The sequence below is a fragment of the Nanorana parkeri genome, unplaced genomic scaffold (assembly GCF_000935625.1).
Source record: "Nanorana parkeri isolate BGI_ZX_2015 unplaced genomic scaffold, ASM93562v1 scaffold1893, whole genome shotgun sequence".
In the NCBI taxonomy this organism is placed as follows: domain Eukaryota; kingdom Metazoa; phylum Chordata; class Amphibia; order Anura; family Dicroglossidae; genus Nanorana; species Nanorana parkeri.
This window is the reverse complement of record NW_017308161.1, coordinates 86,928-106,835: the sequence shown is the minus strand read 5'-3', so window position 1 is coordinate 106,835 and position 19,908 is coordinate 86,928. Positions and strand designations below refer to the sequence as shown.

At 42.9% G+C, this 19,908-nt stretch overlaps 1 protein-coding gene across 1 annotated transcript in view; it reads left to right on the top strand.

The window, feature by feature from the left end:
* Nucleotides 1-3,155: 3,155 nt before the first annotated feature.
* MSL3 (male-specific lethal 3 homolog (Drosophila)) overlaps nt 3,156-19,908 on the top strand; it is a 32,598-nt gene continuing 15,845 nt past the window's right edge. The window contains exons 1-9 of the mRNA XM_018571986.1: nt 3,156-3,358; nt 6,174-6,256; nt 7,939-8,034; nt 11,272-11,372; nt 15,097-15,185; nt 16,423-16,545; nt 17,467-17,627; nt 17,963-18,121; nt 18,263-18,525. Coding sequence (XP_018427488.1) covers nt 3,260-3,358; nt 6,174-6,256; nt 7,939-8,034; nt 11,272-11,372; nt 15,097-15,185; nt 16,423-16,545; nt 17,467-17,627; nt 17,963-18,121; nt 18,263-18,525 — 1,174 coding nt within the window. The 5' untranslated portion in view covers nt 3,156-3,259. The remainder of the gene's footprint in view (nt 3,359-6,173; nt 6,257-7,938; nt 8,035-11,271; nt 11,373-15,096; nt 15,186-16,422; nt 16,546-17,466; nt 17,628-17,962; nt 18,122-18,262; nt 18,526-19,908) is intronic.

The following is a 19,908-nucleotide window of genomic DNA, read 5'->3' as shown; positions in this document are numbered from 1 at the left end:
TTTTTTTTTTTTTTTTACAAATCATCGTTGTCGTGGACACTGCTGGACGTCATGATTGATCCCTCGATTACCTCGTTGAATCAAATTCTCTTTTTATTAATAAAGCAATTGTCGAAAAATTTGTTTTTTTTAATTAAAGGATTTTTTCAAAAGTCTGGTCTCTTTATTGATATTTTTATTAAACCCTTATGTGAATGGGTAGGGGTACAAGTACCCCTTACTCATTCACAAGTGGGAGGGCCGCATCTGGGTGTCCCTTTATTAAAAGGGTACCCCAATGCAAATAAGCACCCCCTTGTCCCCATCAGCACAGGGACAAGGTGCTTTTCCAGGGAGGACCCTGGAAAAGCACCCTCCCAGTGCCGAGGGCATGTGGCCTGGTATGGCAGGGAGTGGGGTGCTCGCTTGTCCCCCCTTTTCCTGCCTTTCCAGGCCTGTGCTCGGATTAAGGGTCTGGTTGGGAATTTAAGAACCTAAAGGGCCTGTATGACTTTGGGGGGGAAAACTACACTTTTTTTTATTTTTAACTTGGTGTCCCTCCTAACATTCCTACCAGACCTAAAGAGCCTGGTATGGATTGGTACGGGGATCCCACACTGTTTTTTAAAATTCTTTTATTAACTTGTCTTTTTTTATTCTGCTCGCTACCTCGGAGGTAACAAGCAGAATAGCCGCATGCTGCTAGGTGGCATTCGGCTATTCACTCACTGCCGTTCGGCCCCTATGAAAATAGGGGCAAAAGGCAGCATGTTAACTGCTGGAGCTTCAGCTTGGCCGATCCAGATGTTGAATTGGCTGGCTGAGTCAAACATCAATGATCAAATGTCATGGGTGCATCCTGTATTAAAAGTAAACTTAATAAACATATTAAACTAAAGATTGTATAAAACAAAAAGCTATATAAATGTCATTTTAAAAATAAAAACTGCAAACTAAACAATTAAACAAATAAAGTTACATTTACCCCAAACTATAATGGTTTTCCTTTAAAGTGACATTAAACCCTTAGATTTTTTTAACATAAAACAATACTGTAATGTGTGCCTTACTGTAATCCATGGTTGTTTCCCTTCTCTCTGCTGCTCTTCCTTTTAAATCCTCATGTCTTCTCATGCTGGGCAGAACTTCTGTTTTGCAGCAGACTGCCTTGTCTCTGGAATGGATACCTGGTGTCTGTGTGTTGGTTTGAAACCTGAGCCAGCACTACAGGAAGAGGCACTCAGCTGCAAAGGGAAGTCCTCCCCCAGCATGAGAGGACATGAGGATTTAAAAGGAAGAGCAGCAAAGAGAAGGGAAACAACCATGGATTACAGGAAGGTACACATTACAGTATTGGTTTATGTTAAAAAATCTGAGGGTTTAATGTTACTTTAAGTATATCAGAGCACACCATGAGTTTATTAGTTAACTGATTTGGTGTCCCACATGTACCAATTTTGTCCCTGGCAGGATGCCTTATTATCTTCCTAGTAGGGTGCCCAATGTGCCAAGCACATCTGCTCTATGTGTTCTAAGCACATAACTGACAGACTCTTATGTGCAGTTAACAAGTCCCTGGCAGAGTGTCTCGTGTGCACAGCACATATGGCCTTCATCCTACCTCAGCAGCACATTACATGAGACTGGATTATGTTTATACAGATTTTAGTACGTCGGCACTGTTCATTTTACTTAGCTCACAATCATTTTCTCATCACATTTTCCGCTCGCAAACAAAATATCTCTTGGGTGTGGAATTAAAAAATTTTTGGCATGAGATTTAAATATTGAAAGCTTTTAATTCTCAAGAATTGGAATTTTATCTCATGAAACCTGATTTTATCTCCACCTCGAAAGGCTCCATTTTCCGCTCTTCTCAAAAAAACAACACTGAGAGGTGCAGAGATGATCAGTGATTAAAGTACCCTAACTATTAACAAAAATGTATCAAGAAAGATACATTTTTGTTAATAGTTAGGGTACTTTAATCTTTACCTCCTGAGTTTAAAGTCATTTTAAAATACAATTATCTTCTAACTGATTGTGATTGTGTTGTTTTTTGTTGTTTCTTGTGTAACACTGGGCTGTAGATTCTCAAATTGTTTCTGAATTGGTGCTGACACTGTCCTTCTTTCTGGAGGGTGGCTACTTTTGTTCCCCATGGTAACTGTGTGTGTTGTAAAGTGGCCATGGCTCCAATCTTGCTCCCATGATGGACTATAACTTCAGTACAAATTAGTAAACTGTCTGCACCAGTTTAGAGGCTCTACAACTGAGTAATACACAAATAAGATACATTTTTGTTAATAGGGTACTTGAATGCATTTTAAGATGTAACTCCTGAGTTTAGTGTCACCTTAGTGGGGAAGGGTTAGAACTTCTGTTTTAATTGCTGCATATGCTCCTATTGGGGAGATTTACCACTCTGTGAGGGTAAAGGGGTGCATAAGTGATCAGCAATGATAAAAAGATGCAGTGGTGATCAGTGATGATACAGAGGTGCCATGGTAATAATCAGTGATGATAAAGAGGTGCAGAGATGATCAGTAATGATAAAGAGGTGCAGAGGTGATCAGTGATGATAAAGAGGTGCAGAGGTGATCAGTGATGATAAAGAGGTGCAGATGTGACCAGTGACGATGAAGTGGTGATAAGTGATGATAAAGGGGTGCAGTGGTGATCAGTAATGATAAAAAGATGCAGTGGTGATCAGTGATGATAAAAAGATGCAGTGGTGATCAGTGATGATAAAAAGATGCAGTGGTGATATTGAGAATTTGGAGTCTAAGTGATACCCTTTATCAGCTTTAACTTATTAAATATGTAAGCTTTCGGGACTCCTTAGATCCCTTCGCCGGGCTTTATACATCCACATTTTCTGTGCCACCCAGATTCCTGGAAAGATTCCTAGCACACATGCTGTAGGAATCGCTACTTCTACTACAGCTCGTTTCAGGGAACTTGCCCACAACAAAAAAGATTTCCTCGCACGCAGCTAAACACAGAATCACGTGTGCAGACGTAGCCTTCCTCACTAATAACAACGCTGAACACGCCTTCCATTCTCCATTCGTTGATTCCACAGTAGCACCTCCTTCACTTAAATACGATTGGTGATGTTTGTAGCCTTGGCTGGAAGTTGCGGTTTGATTGGTTGGTGCCGGAGAGTGGGCGGGGTGAAGATGTTTGTGATTGCTGTGTCTTCCTGTTCACTCATGCTGTATGCGGCGCTGAGGCCGCTGCGGGACTTTCGTTTCCTGCTCTTCGCCATGATGAACAAATGAACTCGCGGGGAATGAAATTTAAATTCCAAAAAGGGGAGAAAGTTCTGTGCTTTGAACCAGACCCTACCAAGGCTAAAGTGTTGTACGATGCCAAGGTGCGGTGCGGGGGGGCTTGTAGGGTCTGCCATTGGAATCCCCTGCACCTGGCAGGGGGTGATCTGTATTGTCATAGTTGTCTCATCATTGTACATCCTTGTGTGTGATGTTTCATCATGGTGTGCTGGGTGGTGTGCATTGTCTGGTAATACAGGACCAGTGGTAGCCCTGATTAGTGGTGGGTGGCTATGTAGGTCACTGATGTACAAAGGAAATTCGGGCCCCATTCACACTAGAGTATGAGCATGTTTGAAGTGTTGCTGTTACCGTAGTTACTAGGCGGAGGGGATGGTTGTGGGCTCAATTTATCCGAATCTGGAGCATTTCCCCATGGCAACCAATCAGCTTCTCTCTTCATATTGTTCAAATAAGATTTGAAAAAGAAATGTAGAAGCCGATTGGTTGACATGCACAGCTGCTCCAGATATTTTGTCTGCTCCAGTTTTGATATATCCCCCTCTGTGTTTTTCAGGTGCTCCCATAAAGTATATACAGGACCCAAAATGCGCAATTCTGTTCGGGAAAGTTTGTTTTTTGAGCTACAACGCTCAGGTGTGAGTAGGGATCATTGAAATGAATGGGATTCTTCATGTTGAGCATTATGACGCTTCAGTAAAGCTGCAACACATGCTGAAGGGACTTAGGCTGGATGTAAACCACATGCGATGACATGTATTTTAACCTGTTGTGTTGGAGTGTTGTGTTTTTTTTTTTTCACAGCAGAAGCCAACATACTTTAAAACTCATCACACACTTTACAATCTGGTTGTACAATCTCCTTTAAATCTACCAGTAAGCATGCAGTGCAAGGACCTGATTGATTGGATGGACTAGGCATGTCCTCATACTACATAGGTTTAGTAAATCTAAAGTTGATTGCACAGAGATTGTATGGTCAGATTGTAACGTGTGTGTGGTGACTATAAGGGTCATATTGATAGGCTGCCAAGTCAAACACTGTTTTACGTTTAAACATTTCAGCTGTGTTGGCATGGAAAATGACAAGGAAAGGCAGCATTTGACCTGCAGTTCAAACGTACCCTAATAGGACATGTTGCATTTGCATTGGTCAAACACCACCTCTGCACTGCCATGTGTACTGCTCAGTTAATGTCAATGGCATATTGCTGGTGTTTTTTCCAAACGCACGTCAATGCAGGAAAACCGCACCTGTGAACATGAGCACGTATCTTGTTTTCCATGAGGTGCACTGCAGTATCATGTGATGTATTATTGACGCTTTCCACTGCTTTTAAAGGAGAGGTATTGGAAGAGTGAAATGCACTCATCCCCATAGTTTGAACTGGCTTGGGATTAAACGGCTGATCACTCAGCTCACGGCTTCTCCCTGCAGAGAGCTGTGGTCATGGCTCCACGCAGGGATTCCCCCCTTACCTTTTTGTTCCTCCAGTGTTCATTGCAGGGAAAGGGAGGAGGAGGGCACAGCTGGTTCTGGCTCTAGAGAGGCAGAGCCAGCTGTCTATCTGACAGCAGGATGGATCCCAACAATATTGTCAGCGTTCCTCTGCGCTGTCAGCATGTAGTGGGCCCGCTAGATGCTGACGTTGTGTCACAGGAGGACATTAATAAATATGCTCCTTTGACCCAAAAGAGAACTAAAGCCAGGAAAAGGTTAGGCTTTAGCGCTCTTTTAAATGCAGCACGTTCCATTTTTACTATGTATAAGGCCTTTTGGAAACACTGGATTTCAGCTCGGTATTGTGTTGACTTGCGTTGAGTAATTCAGCTCAACAGGCGTGGTGTGAATGGGCCCTAACTAAAAGGAAGAAGGTATCTGGTTACTATACATAACATCTCTACCCCTCACTACAGCCTTGGGAGCTAGACATTGGGTTACAAGAGTCGATCAGCTGTTCATTCACGATATCTCGCCATGGGGCGGGGGGGGGGGGGGGGGGGGGGGTTACGGCAAGATCTGGATACTAAGTAGGCAGACTCTCCATTGTAATTGTTTCCAAATGTGACATCATGGTCTCGGGTTATAATATGAGACTGCAGTACAAATTTCATACTGCATTTTTATTTAATTCTGTAGAGGTACAGGTATTTGGTTATTTAGGGTCAGCCTGTAGCTAGTACAAAGATTGTGGGCCCCTTAACTTATTATTAGATGGTTCTGTAGTGTCTGGACATCAGGTCCACTTACAGTTGTGATTTTTTTTTTTTTAAATGTGTCTACAGCTTTGAAACCTATAATAGCCAATGCCAGTTAGCAAATTAACAAATAACACACCCAGCTGCTTATTTTGGAGTGATCACATTTTGGTAAGGGTTAGTTCACACCATATGCAGTGCGTTCCAGTCCAATTCTGGCATTTTTTTGAAGTGAATGGCACCGTAGCCAAGCCCTCCGGCCGCAATACAATCGCCCGCGAGGGATCGCAAGGCACATTGTGCCTGCAGTCCGGTCTGGTGTCAACAAGGGTTTGAATGCCCTCATATAGGAGGATTGGTGTTCAGGTGCTGAATAGGGACCTGATCATTAAAGGTTACTCTGTGCAACAGCTTTATTGATGTCTTGGTCCTTTCCTAAAATTCACCAGAGGGTTCCAGAAAGGATATTTGCCTCCGCTGTGATTATCCATTTTAACCAATGATATTGCTTCTGCATTCTTATTGGAAACCTAGCCCTGTTTCTCTACGATGAGCTGTCCAACAAGCCGGCTACAATTACTTTAAAATATCAATGAGTTATCATTTATCCATACATTGTTTTTTATGAAAACCAATCTCGTACCATTTTTTTAATGAATTAACAAGACTTTTTATTTTTGTCTGTATGATTTTGTTTAGGTTGTTGATGTTGTTATTGGCAAAGATGACAAAGGCAGAAAAAATCCTGAGTATCTGATCCACTTTAATGGTTGGAATAGAAGGTAGGTTTTATCTTGTGCAAGATGCACTTTATTTTAGTATTTTACATTTAGAGGCTCCCCATGTTCTAATTTTAACAGACTTTCGCCAGATCATTTAACAACAATCATCCCATGAGATTATATGCACACTTAAGACATTTGCCTGTCGTATCCCCTTATTTGCAGACTTTCTAAAGGCTTAAGACTTGCTGCTGGGCTCCAACATCATGGATATGTCCGCACCACCAGCAGACTCGGAGCCCTCACTCAAATTACACTCTGTAGTACTTCCCTTCACTCCTCCACCCATCAACTATATGAAATGTTATGCAGGGAGTTAAAGAGAGGGCTGGAGCAGCTAGGCCAACATAGACAGTAATTGCACTCCCAGACAGGGCTATGACGTGCAAGGAGAGAGAAGCTTGTGGAAGGGAACTGACTTAACCTTCCTGGCGTTAATCCCGAGTGTGGCTCGGGGTTAATTTTCAGTACCAAAAGCGGTAACCCCGAGCCACACTTGGGATTACACTGTGCTTGACTTACCTTGTCCACGAGCCCCGCTGTGTTTTCCGGCCGATGCCGGCATCCGTCTTCCGTCCCTTGCGAGCGCCCACGGGAAATTTAAAAGTGAAAAAAATAAACTGAGATTGTTGCAGCTTCCTACCGGTTTCTGTTCTGAAAAATAAGCAGTTTGTTGCATATGCTTTCCAAACGCATTCCTGAATAGGAGGGTTTGGGTTCATTATAATCAACTGGTGAGCATCCTGTGTTGTAATTGGGAAAGGTGCAGTGTCTGCATCCCTTTAGTAATAGCCCTAAGGACAGGTTCACATCATTTTCTGGACCAGATCTGGAACGCAGGTGAGTTCCAGTGCTTTTGCATGCGCCTGTGTGTGTTTAAAGGAGAACTATGAGATGAGTGATTTCCACTCACCTCATAGTTCTAGCCGACCTGTGACAATGAGACTGTCACAGGTCGGCTCAGTAGATTGGGAGGTGAGCGAACACATACCGGGTTCGCTCATCTCTCGATCCTGTCACGGCTCTCTGCCGTGACAGGGGGAGGGGCTGGATTCCCCTCTCTCCGATCTGCCAGCGCTGACTGGCGGAACGGACGGGGGAGGGGGCGAGTACAGCTGGCTCTGCCTCTAGATAGGCAGAGCCAGCTGTCACTCACGCAGCTGGGCGAATCCCGTCATCTACGTCGGGATCCGCTCCGGCTGCGGCGTCTCAGTATATCGCGAGCTGTAGCTCGCGGTATACTGAGCTTATGGTAACGGGAGGACGCTAGTTTGTGTCCTCCCGTTACCCTAAGGAGAACTATGGGGAAAAACACTGACCCCATAGTTCTCCTTTAATGCGTATCAATGCTTTCCAGTGCATTCCAGACCCGAGAAAATGGGACGAGCAGTATTTATTTTGTCTGGTCCGGAATGGACTGCACTGGTGTGAACAGAGTCCAGAAATACCTTCGTGATACATTGGGATGCTTTTTTGGTCCCGGAACAAACTGTTCTGGTCTGGACATGATCTGGACTTCGTGTGAACAAGCCCTTGGGGAGTATCTCACCAGAAATGAAATTCCTATCACAAGGGATGCCAAAAATTATACTTGTGTCTTGGTGCAGACTTCTGGGAAAATCGGTTATTGTTGCCACATGTAGTATTTTTATTTTGCTTCTCTTTTTGCTTTTTCTTTCCAGCTGGGATAGGTGGGCAGCAGAAGACCATGTTCTTCGGGATACTGATGAAAATCGTCGATTACAAAGAAAGCTGGCAAGGAAAGCTGTAGCTCGCATGTAAGGATTCGCTCTAGGTAGACGCTAGCAGCTGCTACATTTCCAAACTCGTGACTGTAACCTATTTTGTACTAGATTCATCTCTATTCAAATTATCTCTTTGAAGAACTCCTTTTTAAAAATTAACCCTTGCAGTGGGGCTACCCCTGCTGCACTACAAGGGTTAGGTGCTCGTTTTACCTGATCCTCAGTCCTGCCGCAGTCAGCGCTCACTTCTCTTCCCCCCTCTGCTTCGGCTGTGTTTTGTCCCCCGGTGTCCTCACTTTTAATGCACCTGTATTCGATGTGATAAAGACATGGGTCCATAGACCACTGGCGCCTAGGGGAGAAGAAAATGTGGGGACCGTACTAGCAGTCAAGTGGGACAGAGGGTCAGGTGAATATATTTTCTTTATTTTTGCCCCAGATCAAGCACTTAATCCTTGTAGTGTGGGGGTAGTCTCACTGCAATGGTTAATTTGGAAAAATCCTGGAGTTCCGCTTTAAGCCTTCTGTTGACTTTGGTTTGCTTGAGCAACTGCTTGCTTATTAAAGTGAAACTCCTGGTAAAAGTAGATTTTAACCATATGTTTTACTTTTTGTTTTTTTCCTGCTGAAGTATTTGTAACGCATGTCTGACGCACTGCACAGCCAGGAAGATCTAGATATTTTCTGTTGCAGTGTTTTTTCCTAGATCACCTCCCACTAATTGGAGAGAGGTGATGATGCTGATTCCTTTTTCAGTGACCAAGCTGGAGGTAGAAATGTATTGCCTTCCTGCTGTAGTGTGGTTAAGTTACATTGAGGACATCTCCCCACAAGGACCCCAGTTCTTGTATATTGTTATAGCTGTAATTCTAAACGTTCCTTGCTTACCTTTCTGCTGATTAGACGTGTCTTGCATCATGCTAAATTCCCCATGTATGCCATGTAGGAAGAGTGTTCATCCTATCAAGGGCTTTATTTGAGTTTGACCTGGTCTAATAAATCCACACAGTAACTAACTTTAGTGCTGAACAGCAAGCGTTGTGTGTGTGCCTTTTATTCTTCAACAAAGCCCAAACTTCTCTCATGCTTAAGTTTAAGTCCTGTCTCTAACATTCAGCTGTCCAATGCTAGAACCTTTTGTACCCACTTAGCCTGTGGCATTTGATAATTGAATTGTAGGGATTGGGATTAGTGCAGAAAATAATAGAAACTAGTGCAGATTAATCTCTACTTTAAGAGGGGGTCATTGTTTCTACTCTAGGCCTGGGATCCAAGGGACTCTATGGGTATTGCTCCATGACTCCATGGGTATTGCTCTGAAACCTAACAGAGTTGGTGGCAGCTCTCGTCTATTAAAGAACGCAAGGAATTTCTTTATTAACCCTTGCAGTGGGGGTTTTTTTTTCTAGGTGCTAAAATACCAAAGTTATACTCGCCTGAGGCTCCGAGCCGGCCACCTGTCACAGCGCTCCCTCCAGCCTGTGTCCCCCTCCCTGCAGCATTGAAATCTTCCCCAGCGTCCTTGTGTCTATATACATTGTATAGAACGTGATGAATTAGTGGAACTTAGACTGCTGCAGGGGATGGAGAGAGATGTTGGCAGAAGAAGCCAGCTCGGAGCTTACGGTGAGTATCATTTTGTTATTTTCGAGCCTAGACACAAACCAGCATTTAACCCTTGCAGTTCGGGGGTAGCCCCACTGCAAGGGTTAATAATAATAAAAAAAATCTTGTAGTTATTTAAAGTAGTATTAAATGATCCATGTTTTTAAAATATCATTTTAAAAATTTTTTTTAAACATGTATAAAGAATGTGTTGCTGCAATGTTCACCACTGCGGTTCTAGGTCCCACAGCATAGATTTCCCCGACTTCTGAGTATTGAAGCGTGCACCCTGTGCCCTTTACATGAACAGTGCACTACTCATAGCGCAGGCTCAAGCATCTGTGAATCGCTTGGGGCCCGGACTGTCTGTTTGGATGCAGTCTAGAGAATCCTGTGTCGGCATCTGGGAGTGTGCATACAAAGGTGACTGCATGGCACTTTGCAAGGTGACAGAGCCACCCGATAACGGAACCCAGGAAAGGGGGCATTTGGAGAAGAATTAAAAGCGAAGTGATGCTTAGGAAAACTGACATACACAAATGGCAAGTGCTGATGATATATATTTATCTTTTTTTAATAGGGTTTAATTTCCTGTTATGGGGTTTTAACACAGTGCCTTTTCTGGACTGAAATAGCAAGAATAGGTGTCAGCCCTGCCCAGTTGTAGTTTGCTAGGCTACAGGAACCCTCTCCCTTTCCTCATTGCCAACATAGGGGGGCTATGAAATTCTGACATGATCACTAGGTATTTTTTGCACTTGTCAAACAGATATATACAGCTGAAAGTACTTTTTATATGTAGCTGTACACTACATAAGGGAACGAATTAGAGCAATTCATTGTTTGGACCCAAATAACACTTCAATAGCATTTTACTAACAAGCCGCTAGATCCTGTCACACTGCGGAGTGCTAGGAAATTGTATGTTTGCCTTTAGCAATCGGACTGGTTATTTACTTTCCTAATGAAAAAAGATGAAATCTAATTGGTGTCTGTGAGCAGTTGCTTCATATTTCCTCTAGATTTCCTGGTTTCAAGAAAAGCTTCTTCAGCTGTTTGCAAATAATTTTCTAGGGACAATGACAAAGGTCTTTCGAACGGTGCAATAACTTCGTTTTCTATTAGTAGTTGGTCACATTCAACTGGCCTTGTCCTGTGATGTTGAAGATATTTCACAGCTTATCCAAGCTACTTATTTTCTAATGAATGCCAGGAAGATACCCCAGCATTTATATCCACATAAGTGGCACAGTCCCCCTACTTCTACGCCCCCTGCCCCATTCGTTCCTCTATTCAGCGCTGGATGATCGGAGCTGGGAGGGGGGAATCCCAGCAGGGAGCCGTGAGTGACTGTCACGGCTCTCTGCAGGGACAGTATCGAGAAGTGAGCGAGCAACGGTATATGTTCTCTCACTTCCCGATCTACTGAGCCGACGTGTGACATTTTCATTGTCACACGTCGGCTCGAACTGTGAGGTTGAGTGAAAATCACTTGCCTCATAGTTCTCTAGGATTTGAAAATGAAAGAGAGAAGCTGATTGGTTGTCATGCACAGCTACTCCAGTTTTGATACATTCCCCCCAAAGCATTGTATCATTTATAGATTGTATGAACTATCACCTGAAATTTTAGTAGTGTTTTGTACTGAAAGAGATGTCTTCATAGGAGAAGAAAGGGAAGAAAGAAGAGGCGGTGCAGATTGCCTGGGGTCGACTCTGTTTTAAAAAGTTTTCCTGGCAATGAAAAAGAAGACAATGATGATAATTGTAAGTGTGCTGCTGTGATCCTGACATTTGTTGTATTCATTCTTTAACCCCTTCCTGACCGATGATGGGATTATTCCATCATGCACTCTGTTTATTAACCACTTCAAGACCAGGTGTTTAGACCCCCTTCCTGGCCAGGCCATTTTTCAGTATTCAGAGCTGCGGTACTTTGATTGACGTTTATTCCGTCATGCAACGCTGTACTGAAATTAATTTTATACCATTTTTTGGGGACAGATAGAGCTTTCTTTTGGTGGTATTTAATCACTATATTAAGGAAAAATGATTGAAAATTTTTTGGGGAATTATTTTTTTCATTATATTAGGAAACAATGATTTATTACCCATATTTTTGGTAAAATATAAAAGACGGGGTCACGTCGGGTAAATAGACACCAAACATGTCATGCTTTAAAATTGCGGGCACCCGTGAAATCGCAAATAACTACCATACCCAAAATTGACCATAGGCGACGTTTTAAAAGCTTTTACAGCTCATCAGTTTCGTGTTATCAGTGATTGATGGCCCTAGAACTATTGCTCTCATTGCGACGTTCGCGACGATATGTAACATGTGCGGCGAATGGGCAAAATTGTTGTTTTCGCACGTATGCGCACCCGACGCCTGTTTGCATGCGTGTATGTATGGGGGGGTGGAGTTTTTAAAAAAAATGTTATTCTTTTTTTATTTGTAACTTTTAATTTTTGGGGGGGAAACTTAAATTTTTTTTCCACTAAGGGGTCTAAGAAAACCCCCTTGTTTCCTGCTCGAGCGCACCCAGCGGCGCGCGCGAGGGGTCGTGGCTGAGCAGACGTCTAAAGATGCCCGCTCAGATCTAGAGAGCTCCTGGCCAGCTGCGGCCACAATAGACCCCCACAACTAGGGTCCAGGGAGCCCCACTGACCACCAGCCTAAGGTAAGGTGACATTTTGAAAATAAAATTTTTAATGTTTTTTTTATTATTTTATGTTCCCGGGACATTTAAAAATGTCCCGGTAACATAACATAAAACTTTTTTTTTTTTAATACTCACCTGATCTGATCCACCGACAAGCGCAGCGCAAGGCTCTCACGCTGTCATTATATGCATACAGAGCGTGACGGTTACTGTTTAAACCGGCGCGCTGTGTGCAGCTTCTGAGAAGATACGCTATTAGCGTAGCAGGGAGCAATGCAAAATAATTAATAATAGCGTATCTTCTCTGAAGCTGCACACAATTCCCGTCACGAAGGGGTTAAAGGGTTATTAAACCCTCTGGCTTTTTTGCATATATATGAGGGTAGCAAGCAGTAAATATATGCAAAAAGTTGAGAAAAAAAAAAAGCTTAACAACGGTTTAAACTTACCCCGTCTTTGCTGCGCGCTCCCGTCCGAAAATCCAAAGCATCTTGGGGCGGGCGCACACGCAGTTCGGCCGGGGGACGAGGAGAGACACAAGGTAAGTCTATGGACGCGTGCACTCGCATGCAGACACCGTGGGACAGGAAGTGCCAGCAAGGACAGAGGAGTCGGCACTGGATCGGAGACCTGCCGCAGTGATGGAGAGAAGGCTGAAAACATCAGGAAAGAAGATCGGATAAGGAGACATCAGTTAAGGTAAGTGCTGACATTTACATTGGGGGTAGGGAAAAAGAATTGACTTTAATGCCACTTTAACCACTTCCGGGCTGCAGTACGTCTATATACGGCGGCCCGCAGAAGTGGTGAAAGGAGAACTATGAGGTGAGTGCTTTTCACTCGCCTCATAGTTCTAGCCGACCTGTGACAATGAGACTGTCACAGGTCGGCTCAGTAGATCGGGAGGTGAGCGAACACATACCGGGTTCGCTCGCCTCTCGATCCTGTCACAGCTCTCTGCCGTGACAGGGGGAGGGGCTGGATTCCCCTCTCCCCGCTCCGATCTGCCAGCGCTGACTGGCGGAACGGACGGGGGAGGGGGCAGGTACAGCTGGCTCTGCCTCTAGATAGGCTGGGCGGATCGCGTCATCTGAGTCGGGATCCGCTCCGGCTGCGGAGTCTCAGCTCGCGGTATACTGAGCTTAGGGTAACAGGAGGACGCTAGTTTTGTGTCCTCCCGTTACCCTAAGGAGAACTATGGGGAAAAACACTGACCCCATAGTTCTCCTTTAAAACAAGAACACGGCTGCTTCGGCAGCCGTGCTCTTGGTACTGCTTTTAACAGCAGGCGATTGCTGTGTAACTTGCAATCGATCTGGTGTCTGAACAACCGCCGGATCGTTTGTACCGTGTGACGCCCGCAGCGGCCACTGGGTGTCCCCGCAATGATTAGAGAGAGATTCAGCGAGCCCCAGCCGCTGATCTCTCCTCCGATCACTGGACCCGGAAGTGCTGTGTATTACATCACTTCCGGTGTCACTGTACACAGGCTCTTAGAGCCAGGACAAAAAGCTGGCAAAGCAGATCTCGGCTTCCTCAGCTTGTTTGGGGTCTCTAGGTGACATTAGGGGTCTGAAAGACCCCTGATGGCTCCATAAAGAGGACCTACCTATCACATCCCATCTGCTATTACACAGGGTGCTTTTTAGCCCCCTATGTAATACCAATCGGATTATTGTACAAAAAAAAAGTGTTTAAAACTTAAAGTAACATAAAAAAATGTGAAAAAATATGTTTAAGTCCCCCGCCCCCCAGATACACACACGTCGGAGCGCCTACGTGCGAAAAATGACAATTGTGCTGCACATGTTGCATATTGCCTCAAACGCACAGTGAGAGCAATAATGCCATTTTTCTGCCAATACAGCAACGCATCACTGCTTTCTTTTCTCCCCGCTGGGCGCTTCTGTGTGTCCCAGCGGGGAGGATAGAAAGTGTAAACCGGCCAAGCGCTGCGGGAGAAAGTTTTTTTTGTGTTTTTGTTTTTTTTTTGGGGGGGGGGGTCTGGTCCCCAACAAAAAATAATCTTGCACCAGGGCCCTTTGTTCCTTAGGTCCGCCACTGATTGTGTCCCTGTATTCACTTCAGCAAATATCACTGGTGTTCGGTCATGTACCTTCTTTATTCAATGCAGATCCTGGTGCTCTGTTACTTGCTTTCAGTAGCGTCCAGTTTGGTACATTCTGGTGCCAGGAATAGCAATAGTGCTCAGTGTTTGATTTGTTCTGCCTGCAATTAATGGGTGCTCAATACAAGGATGGGGGTTTATAACAGCCAATTAGCTGGAGGGGGTGCTCTTGCCCCTTCACACGCATACGTCATGGCTTCTCTTCAGTGTGGTAGCTGCACCGATCTCTGATAGCAGATTTTGCCTGATCTAAGTTCACCTTTCCAGGCTTCCAGGAGGTGTGGAAGATGTCACTGTGCTGCAATTAATGTTGTCGTATGCAGTTTTAAATGACACTATTTGAATGCACATTCTAACGTAACTGGGCCTGGTCATCATTTATTAGGGAGCTGTTAAAACAAAAACCTAAAAATAGGAATAAAGGAGTGTTTTTTTTTCATAATATATTTTTAGAAACCTTTTGGAGCTTTTGATATTTTCTGTTCAGGTATGTGCCAAATAATGGTGATCCTAATTTATAATCTGCATATTATGTTTATTCATGTGCAAATTCTTCTTTGAAAATGTTTATGCTAAATGTAAACCTCTTCCAGAGAGCATAGTCCTGAATGTTTATGTTCTGTTGTGCAGTGCTGAGAGATGAAAGTATGTATTAGACAAACACTTGAGGTAACCAGTCACTAAATTTGTCTCATAGCACTAAGTAGTTCATCAGAGGACAGCGACGAAGGGACGGATGTAGAAATCAAAAGTGAAGAAAGTGAGTTTGAAGAAAAAGCAGAAATGGTATGTTCTTTTTATCTCTGCTTTCTATTGAGAAACTAGTCATATAATGCGATCGTTTCTATTTTGCTTTTTAGACTTAAGTTGATATAAATAGCATCTTTACATCATGTTATCCTCAGATCTACAATAATGTTGTCTAAGTACTAGTGCAAAAGTTGTCAAAATAGCAAACATTTACCATGCATTGGTCAAACAGACAAGCAAGTAGTAGATTGGTAAAGTTTGCTGTCACAATGTCCACAAACCCATGGGAGCAAAGGGTGAAGGGACAGAGAGGGGATTCCACAGGTCTAAGGGAGGGGGGGATAAAGCAAGGGAAGATGGACAAAGTGAAGGACAATAGACATCTGCAGGCACAATGGAATCTGAAGGCAAAAGTTGTCCAAACCAGGGGGGAGGAAATATACGGCCCTTGGGAACCACACTGTAAAGTATTTATGCATCTTGTCCACCAGCCTAGCCACTGTGGACCTAGTTTCAACTATTTATTATAGGTATTTATATAGGGTTGTTGATTTACTCAGCACTGCTGTACATTCACATCATTCCCTGACCTCAAGGCGCTTGTAATCTAAGGTTCCTATCTTGCCTACATACATGCCAAAACATACTAGGACTGATTTAGACTGGAGCTAGTTAAGCTGCCAACATGTCTTTGGAGTGTCGAAGGTAACCAGAGTACTTGGAGGAAACCCAAGCAAGCACAGGGAGAACATGCAATCTGCATTTAGTGTCCAGACTGGAATTTGAACTGGGGAGACCTTAGTGCTGCAGGGCAGAAGTGTGATACAGGTCCTTGCTTTATTTAAAGTTACTTTTCAGCTGTGAGGACTTTTGTAATTTCAGAAGGTCTGGTGGTCTAACATTGAGGAGCACATACACTGCAATCATGTATGATAGTTACTCTAGTTAATCTGGTAAATGAAAGGTCTGTATGAAGGTATACTTCATATTCAAGTGGGAACAGGAGTCTCTTACCTTGTATGCTCAACTGGGCCTAAAAGTTTTATAGGAGTGTCTGCAGCGTGCGCAACAAACTTTTGGCTCCTAAACCTCATGTCTGATATCTATGGGTGTCTATTTCTGGAAGGTTTATTCTTTTTTGCAAAAAAACACTATAGCATAACAAAAATGTGAATAATTATATGTTGGTAACCAGAAAAAGGGACATTTCTCCTTTTTTATAGAGTGTCCTGTTTTAATGTTAAACAATTTTTGTTACATACATTCTTTGTAGAAGGAAGAGCATGAAATTCACTTCAAACGAGAGATGGAAGAGAAGAGCATTGTAATAGAGATTCCTGACATTTTAAAAAAGAAGCTTGAAGAGGATTGCTACTACATAAATAAACGCAAACGAGTATGTGATGTCAGAGACATGTCTTTATTAGCTTGCTGGTTCATGGATGTAGCTTGTGATGTTATGGCAGGCACTTTATTCTATTCAATTATATGTCCTAAACTAGTATAGAGAGCTGGGACCTCACAAAGAGTCCTAGGCATTTTTTTCTTCCCCCAAATTGTAAGATTGAATCTATTTTTAGTTTGGAGCACATCATTTTAGATCGCAGATCTTTGACAAATGGACACGTAGAGCCCCAGAGAAAAATGGTAGATTGGTTGCATTGTCCTGCAGGACATCAACAAACCAGAGCATGATGAGTGGGGTAACACCCTGGAGGGCATGCAGGCTGCTCTGCAGCTAGAGAAGACCGTAAACCAGGCTCTTCTGGATCTGCACAAGCTGGCCACTGACAAAGTTGACCCTCATTTGTGTGACTTTTTGGAATCTGAATATCTGGTGGAACAAGTGAAGGCTATTAAGCGTCTTGGAGATTCTCACCAACCTGAAGCGCCTTGGGGTACCCCAGAACGGCATGGCCGAGTACCTGTTTGACAAGCATAGCTGGGAGAGCGCAGCTAATCTGCTTCCCACCCATGAGGATACCAACAGTCTATTCTGCATCTACTTGCCCCTTTATGTGTGGGATTATTGTGACATCATGTAAGCCAAGGCCCTTATATCTTCTTTGATTCTATTAATTATGCAGCTGTTGCTATGCTTGTCAGCATGTTTCCAATAAAGTCTTTAAACATAAAAAAAAACTGGTAGAACTCCTGTAGTGAGGAAACGTTAAACAAAACCCGAGGTTCCACCCCTTTTAAATTACAAAACTAAACAGTGTTAACGTTTTTTACATTGATGTATTGTTTGCATGTTTTGTTCAGTGTGATTTTTTTTTTTTTTCTCCGTACTAAGTTCTCCTTACTTCTGTTTTAGCTGGTCAAACTGCCTTGTCAGACCAACATCATCACCATTCTGGAGTCGTACGTGAAACACTTTGCAATTAATGCAGCTTTTTCAGCTAATGATAGAATAAGGCATCACCAGACCACTTCCAATGTCAACATGAATGTACATTATATTCCACCAGAGAAAAAGTAAGCTCTATAGTATGTTCTTTGAATGTATTTCAAAGTTCAATCATTTGTTGGTAACCAGGTAAATGTATGCCAAGATAGTTAGCAATGCAAATGCAATCTTCCTGTCATAACCTGGCTGTGGGTTTGAGTATACACTACTGAGCTGTGTAGCATCCCAAATGTAAAAATTGCAATCCTGTATATTTTGCAGTATATGTAAATGTAGCTTTTTCAGCAATAGATCCCATAATGCTGTGCAGTCCTCTGAAATGGATACTCTTGTCCTCAAAGCTTATATATGGTACCATTATTATATCTGAAATATGTGCAGTAATAACTTTTTTTTCTTATAGCGTGGAACTTTGTAAAGAAATGGTTGATGGCTTACGAATTACATTTGACTTCACCCTTCCGCTTATACTTCTGTATCCCTATGAGCAAGTACAGTATAAGAAAGTGACATCATCTAAATTTTTTCTTCCCATAAAAGAAGTGATATCCTCTGGGAACAGGTACATCTTCAAAAACATTTTTACTTTTACATTTGCTCTATTAGGTTACTTTTTTTTAACACCTAATGTGTGTATATAATACAAATATGTACACTGTATATTACGACGTGTTTTATTTTTTTTTTTACTGTTTTTCTCTAGGAATCAGGAGGAAGTATCACCAAGCCCTCCACTCTTAAACCCTCCAACTCCTCAATCCACAGATAGCCAGCCTACGACTGGAGAATCCACCACCCCTAAAAGGCGGAGGACTGAACCAGATATTTTACAATCTTTAAGACGCTCGGCTCGTCACAGTACTAGCTGTGATAGGATGTCAGAAAGCAGCGCATCTCCGCAACCCAAACGTCGCCATGCTGAGACTCCAACATCAATGCCAAAATTGTTTCTTCATTTGGAAAAGAGTATGGTTCCCTTGTTTTATTTTACCTTTTTTTTTTTTTTTTTTGTTTCATGTGCTATGTGGGTTTTTAAATATACACAAACCTCCTTTAAAAGTAAAAGATTTAAGTATGTAAATCTGTGACAATTGCTTTTAGCCAAAAGTGTAGAAAAGTTGGATGTCACTGGGTCCATGCAGATAAAATGGTTTTATGGAAAAGTGTAAAGCTGTAAAAGGAGTAGTGGTAAGAATAAGTTGCCTTTTCCACACTGTCTCCCTAACGTTTAAGAAGATGGCATGCTGGATAAATGTAATTTGTTTTATGCATTTGCTTTTTTAGAGGCTTATTTGCCTATACAGCATATCCTGGGGAACATTGCCTGAAATATAGCTACTTGTTGTTGTTCCTGGGGGAAAGAACAAACCTTTTATATAGGAATGCACTGAAATTTTGGCAGCCAGAAATGGTACTTTGGGCAAAATGCTGAGAGTACCCTTACAAGCGAAAATGCGACCGAAAATTCAATGCATCCTGACTGCTTCCTGACTGCTTCTCTTCTCCCCACTGAGCCCCCGCCTGTATCGACCGAGGCAGCAGGGATCCAAGGGGACACAGACCGGCACCCAGCAGGAAGGAGAAAGGTTTTAGGAGGCCAAGCGGGGAGGAGACAGCTCAGGATGCCAAGCAGGGCAGTGTGGGCCAGAGACAGCTGTCACTGAAGGGCGAACTCTCCTACCACGCTTGGCTCCTGTGACAGATGGGAGAGTCAGGATGGAGAGCAGGGAGCAGTAAGCTGTCAGGAGGCTGAACTCTTCTCCCGCACCACCCCACTCAGCCTCCTGTGACGGGTGAGTCAGGATGGAGAGGTGTACAAGCAGTCGGCGATCAGCTGGTCGCTGAGTGTTTGTACCCAACTGAAGACACAGTATGCTAACTGCGTCCCCAGTTATGAACAGGAAGTGCTCTATATCACTTCCTGTTCGTTTATGATTGTGGACATAGTAACTCATACTTTATCTACAGTTTATGAATGAACAGGAACATTCAGTATAGAGGCTTTCTGTTTATTCATAACAGGGGCTGCAGAAAGAGATTTAGGACTCTGTATCAATTATTTTTCTTTTTTTAAAATGGAAATCTCAGGGGTCTGTTTCCAGAGCCTCCGACGGTAAAGTAAATAAAAATAAAATAATTAAAAAGGTTGGGGAAAAAGTCATTTTCAGTTCGGCCTGACCAAATTGTTTAATTTTGGTTTTGGTCTAAACATTCCATGCCCGTGCATCTCTGCTTTTTTTTATGTTACATTTAACAAAGTAATTGTTTGGATTTTTAAAAATATATAATTTTTTTTTTTTTTTAAAGCAAGGTATGCTTGAATTTGTGTCCTAACTGCATAAGGAGGTT